At 41.0% G+C, this 5,689-nt stretch overlaps 4 protein-coding genes across 6 annotated transcripts in view; all 4 read left to right on the forward strand.

The window, feature by feature from the left end:
• The window catches only part of SARC_08574, a gene marked incomplete at its 3' end in the record, with an annotated part of 4,924 nt that extends 4,148 nt beyond the window's left edge, over positions 1 to 776 (forward strand). The window contains exons 5-6 of one of the 2 annotated variants that reach the window (XM_014297441.1): positions 244 to 305; positions 654 to 776. In XM_014297441.1, coding sequence (XP_014152916.1) covers positions 244 to 305; positions 654 to 749 — 158 coding nt within the window. Of the gene's footprint in view, positions 1 to 243; positions 357 to 653 lie in introns of both variants that reach the window. The other variant, XM_014297442.1, reaches the window with a different exon arrangement.
• A 1,301-nt stretch (positions 777 to 2,077) lies between these two features.
• SARC_08575 (hypothetical protein) lies at positions 2,078 to 2,668 on the forward strand (the record flags this gene model as incomplete). Its single annotated transcript, XM_014297443.1, has 1 exon — positions 2,078 to 2,668. One exon carries the CDS (start codon positions 2,078 to 2,080, stop codon positions 2,567 to 2,569), a length of 492 nt encoding a protein of 163 aa, XP_014152918.1. The 3' UTR covers positions 2,570 to 2,668.
• A 327-nt stretch (positions 2,669 to 2,995) lies between these two features.
• Positions 2,996 to 3,430, forward strand: SARC_08576 (hypothetical protein; the record flags this gene model as incomplete). Its single annotated transcript, XM_014297444.1, has 1 exon — positions 2,996 to 3,430. One exon carries the CDS (start codon positions 2,996 to 2,998, stop codon positions 3,428 to 3,430), a length of 435 nt encoding a protein of 144 aa, XP_014152919.1.
• A 1,077-nt stretch (positions 3,431 to 4,507) lies between these two features.
• The window catches only part of SARC_08577, a 6,722-nt gene continuing 5,540 nt past the window's right edge, over positions 4,508 to 5,689 (forward strand). For both annotated transcript variants that reach the window (XM_014297446.1, XM_014297445.1), the window contains exon 1: positions 4,508 to 4,586. The gene's annotated coding sequence lies outside the window, so the exon portion shown is untranslated. The remainder of the gene's footprint in view (positions 4,587 to 5,689) is intronic.

Genomic DNA, 5,689 nt, shown 5'->3' on the forward strand with positions numbered 1-5,689 from the left:
TACGTACTTATCAATGTATCAAACTATACTTGTATTTCCTTTATATTTAAGCCGGCATGGTATTGACTGCCACCTGCGTTAGTATATATATAATACATTTTTACAACAGCTCTGACTCGTTTTTTCAGAGTGCTGTGAGGTATCTCAAGCTAAAGCCCCTGCCATCACTCTATTTGATTTGTTGTACTCAATTCCCGATTTCCGACACAAATACTTCGATTTTGTTTTTTTTACACACTGCAGCTCATGTCGCGTCCAAACCCGTGCAGTCCACTACCAGCAAGGTCATGTGGACAGGATTCGAGGTGGGTCTCTTTGTGCAGATTGGGGCTGTGATCAAATATTTAATGTATAAGGTGAATGCTGTGTGTATGATACATGCCCTGTCGCTTGGCGGATTGATGTTATTCACTATACATTGCACCCGTGAATACAACTAATCCCGAATGCTATAGTATTTAACACGCGTATGCTTTCCATCGATATATCTATAGACTGTACATCTACTATGGGCAATTTCGCTCTTGTCCCGATTTATTCTTGTTCTGATTAAGGGTTGCTTACGAAATGCGAACTATCGGCCTAAACAGACTGCGTCACTGCGAACCTACTAACGGTATACATGCGACTGTCTCGATTTGTTCTGTTTTTAGATCGTGTTTATTCTGGTCATCGGCTTGAGCGTTTTGGGCGGACTCATCTACTACGCGAGAATGAAGAACAATGAGAAGATGATGAAGCGCTTCTGAAGAGATGCTACCAAATATTAAATAAACACACTTTATACATGTATTTTATCGTATTAGGGTATTATTCACATAGAGAGATTGGGGGATCATACTAGTAATGGCAGCAGATGGAAGCAACCTGTATTCGAGCGTGGTAGGGTGGTATAGTGAGAATATTGCGGAGTGCCCTTGATTAGTATGAACACCTCTTAAGTTCGAGCCTGACATTGCGTTGGCTACGATATGAAGCGGTTCTCACGATAAGCGCGGGGAAGGGCGTTACAACATGACTCTGGGAGGAATTCACCAAATCTTGTATTGCAAATCTTCTTTTATTCACGCATTCGAGTGTGATATGAGATCACATAATATCTGGAGGGATCTTCCTAAAATCGAATATGAGAAGTTTGGTTTAAAATTGGAATGTGCTAAATAATGAGATGCAATAGGACGACTCTCGATGGGGGCCAATAATTTTTGGATGTAGCGATCGTAACCAATTTTGTCACGTTTTAGGTACTGATATGCGGGCGGATTCTGAAGTGCCCCAGCAAACATTTTATTAACGTGGTTCTATCATTTTTGGGCCTTTTTGGAGGGGTTGTTTATAGGCAGACGGCTGGGGCCTTGCGTTGTTGCCATTAAGATATCTAATGCAGGCGTGTGTGTTTTTGAATCTGCACAGAAACAGTAGTGCTTATTGGCAACTTAGTCAGAGGCAGTTGTGGATGATAACGGTATTTTATTTCAAATAACTTTGTATTCCATTTCGTTACAGGTTGGTTCTATCGATCACTCAATTGTTCAAGAAGCACGCACTACATGGTACACACGCCTAGTGTATTACAGCAGAGTAAATTCTATACAATCTGAGTAATGTGTGAGTAAAAACGAAACAGCAAATCACAGAGTACAGACATTCTTAGTTCATACTTTTTTTCCTGGAAGAAACAGTACTATTCGCATACCTGTAGGACTACCGAGTTCAAATAAGCAAGATAACAGCGAGATAGAACACACTTTGTCTCCACGTGCGAGTCTTTCAGCGGCCGGAGGTGCCGTATTACAGTCTGGCCAATCCAGATATGCATATATACGCTAGTTCCTACTCTAGGTGATCGAGGCCTTCATAGCATAGTTTAAATGCGAGCGACATTGCGAATTTGGCCTATCCTTAAGCTATATGCTGCAAGGGGACGGGGTACAATCTTAGAAAGTCAAGCCGAGTGCGAGATGTGGGCAGGAGACACCTATCCATGCCTACATGACAAACCGGCAAAAAAAAAAGTGTCAGCCGCTGTTTCCGGAAAGGGATCGCTCGACAAGGCGGTCTCAGGCGGATACCAGGCATGAAGTACGGTCACGTGCCATCCACATTAGAGCTACCTAACAAGCCTTTAATTACAGCCATAGTATCATACCTTGAAGTGTCCGAGGTAAATGCATTGTCACAGACATGTACAGTCCTGCGCAGAATAACGAGAGACCCTGATATACGCGCCAGAGCGATAGTGAACAGTGTGGGCGCTTATTTGTCACAAGAAGACGAAGAGGAGGCAACGACCACAGCCACTATAAGCTACAGCGGGATGATCACACGTACTGTTTTGCAGGCGTATACCTGGGGTGGGTTCGAGATGACAACAGACATACTGTCACAGATACACGGCGCGGACGCGTACTGTGTTGGACTGGTCACGGCTTGTGAGAAGGGGTGGATCGATGTGGTGCGGTGGTTGCTGCCGTATGTTGTAGGTTACAACAAACCGTATGCGGAAAGCAACGTATTTTATCTGCACAGTGCGCTGGAGGTGCCATTGTGGGACACCACTGGAATATAGCCCTGGAGTTGCTCAAGACGGGCTATGTTCATCCTTCATTCAATGACAACAAGGCTGTATTCATAGCCTGTGACCAAGGTAGCGTAGCGGCCGCGTGGCGTTGTGATGTAATATCGTTAGTGTAAGCTGCTCTGAACTACTGAGTACGATCTTAGAAAACAATGGTCTAGGCTGGGCTTATAATCTTCTAAAATGAATGTGTACATACTTGAGTCGAAAGTGAATACGCTCGTATCGATTGTGATATCTCCCTGTATGCGTCATGCCATCCACCTACTATGTGGCTACCTATCACATACCAAACAGACCAACAACAAAAGGGCTCATTAGATTTTTTTGATCCATACATAAGTCATGCGGTCATACTGTAGCTGATACCATTGCATCATACATTTTTTCTAATATACTTACCTGGGTCATGTGGATATGCTCCAGCTGCTTATGGTGCACCCCTGTGTGGATCCGTCCGCCTGTGACAACTTGGCCATAACAATAGCCAGCACACGCGGCTATTTGCCCATCGTCATGGAACTCCTCACAGACAAGCGTGTCGATGCATCGACCCAGTCCAGCTACAGTCTCCGCGAAGCGCGTAAGAATGGGCACACACAGGTAGTAGAGTACTTGCTGAAGCTTCCGGATGTAGACCCCACTGTGCACAACAATATATGTGTGCGTAGTGCGTGCAAGTACAACCACATTGAAGTGGTCAAGCTGCTTCTAAAGGATCCACGGGTGGATCCGTCGGCGTGCTATAACGAGGCCATAGTATCCGCACAGGATGGAGGGCACGAGGCTGTGATAAGGGTGCTACTTGAGGATCTGCGTGTGAATAAATCGGGCCTGAGTATTGATTTCTGATATGTACTGTACCAAAGGGTAGTCTGCGACATAGATGTAAGCTCCATTAGCGTAGGCGGCATGTTATATGATAGGAGGCTACTGTGCAATCATACGACGGAGGACACGAATATGTGTAGGTTCGATGACCTCAAATGAAGGTGCGAGAAAGAACCCTAAAGGAAGTCAAGAATCACTCACATATCACAAACAAAAGACTGATTTTATTTAATTGATTATTAAAGCAATTTACTTAAAAAAATTCACACTCCATGTATAGATGCTGGTTCGTGCTGTTTTTCTGAGATGCTGTTTTGAGTCTTGCAGAAAAATTGCCAATATGAATATATGGCCCGTGCAGTTACTTGTGACCCGTGTGATACCAAAGCGTATTTTGTGGATCCCAGCCAAAAAAATTGTGAGTATATCTGCGTGGAAGTGAATACAAAACTTGAATAAAGTTGGTCGTGCTACAAATATCAATAACACAGTACTATTTTCGCCTGTCTATTTATGTGCCAGTTGTACTGCTAACTACATAGTAGCCTGGTACCACTACATAGTAGTATAGTACTTCTACATACAAGTATAGTTCACTACATAGTAGTATAAATCCACTCTACATAGTAGTATAGTACTACTATATAGCAGCATCGTACTAATACAAGCCTTTGCTAGCATACTACGTAAATAACTAAATATGTAGCTACTATTCTTTTTTAACAAATATAAATAAGGCTACCACATCAATATCACACATATACAATTCTACAAATGTAACCAAATTTTTTTCTCGAACAAACCTTATAAATTAATGAGGGACGAGAGAGACGAATTTAGCTCAATAGCTCATCAGCTATTTTTATATATATAGAAAAACAAAGTATAATATATGTAACATATAATACGGCAGCCAGGCAGCGATCTTGCTCAGCCCGCCTAAAAAAAGTTGACAGACAAGAATCTAAAAATAGAATGGCAGCCTGGTAACTCCGGCTAAATTATTTCATTTCCTAATTTGGCACCCGACTACTCTTTAGGTGTGGTCCAATTACCAATATTCCAATTTAGCATTCGTCTTTGGGAAATTGGTACACAGTTAAAGTGGGCTCATATTTGGTTACACAGTGCACACGCACGAATCGAACACATTTAGGCTGGTGGAATTGGGTTGAAGGTGTGTATACGTATGTATATATATATATATATATATATACATTCTGTATCTCGTAAGTGAAAGGAATACAGCTTGCACGCGCGCATTCATCCGTATAATATTACAGCTACTGCCTTAGCACGTAGACTAAGCAGGTATGCCACATGTATACAAGAATAGCGAGTATGTACTGTATCGTACAGCGTGTGAGATCATGCATATATTCCACCCCTTCTTATACAGCATGCTTGTCAGTTTGATAGTTTGTGCAAAAGCTGCGATGTGATGCTTCATATTAAAGACGCGGAGTTTATCATCGCAATTACAGCGTACCTGTTGAACAATGTTACCTGTTTAACAAAGTCAAGTATATGCAGTGGCAATATAGTGTTTTTAGGTGGTATGGACTCTATAGATACGACTAGTAGAAGCGTGGGTGCATGTATGTTTGTTGGTATGTATACACACTCACGCGCGCACACACACATATATACACAAATACACACATATACGCACACAAAAACACAGAGGTACACACACAGAGATACACGCACTTATATATACACGTACACACACATATATATATATACACGTACACGCACATACACCCACACACACAAATAAACAGATACACGTATACACACATACATACATACATATGTATATACATACCCGCATGCGTGCGTGTGTGTATGTATGCATACATAAATACACACACACACATACATACATACATACATGCATACGTACATACATACATTCATATATACATACATACATACATACATACGTGCACACATACACAACATACATAACAAACGCACACACATGTACACACACACACACACACTTATATGTATATACGCACACACACACGCACACACACACACGTATATATATATCACACACACACGTATATATATATATATATATACAAGATATATATTCATATACGTATACATACACTCGCACACACACATACATGTATATGAATTCATATACATATATATATATATATATATATCTATATATACAGGTATATATATATATATATATATATGCATGTATATGTATATATACATACATACATATATATATATATATATATACACATACACATACAC

This window comes from Sphaeroforma arctica (genome assembly GCF_001186125.1).
Source record: "Sphaeroforma arctica JP610 unplaced genomic scaffold supercont1.784, whole genome shotgun sequence".
NCBI classification, from domain to species: domain Eukaryota; class Ichthyosporea; order Ichthyophonida; genus Sphaeroforma; species Sphaeroforma arctica.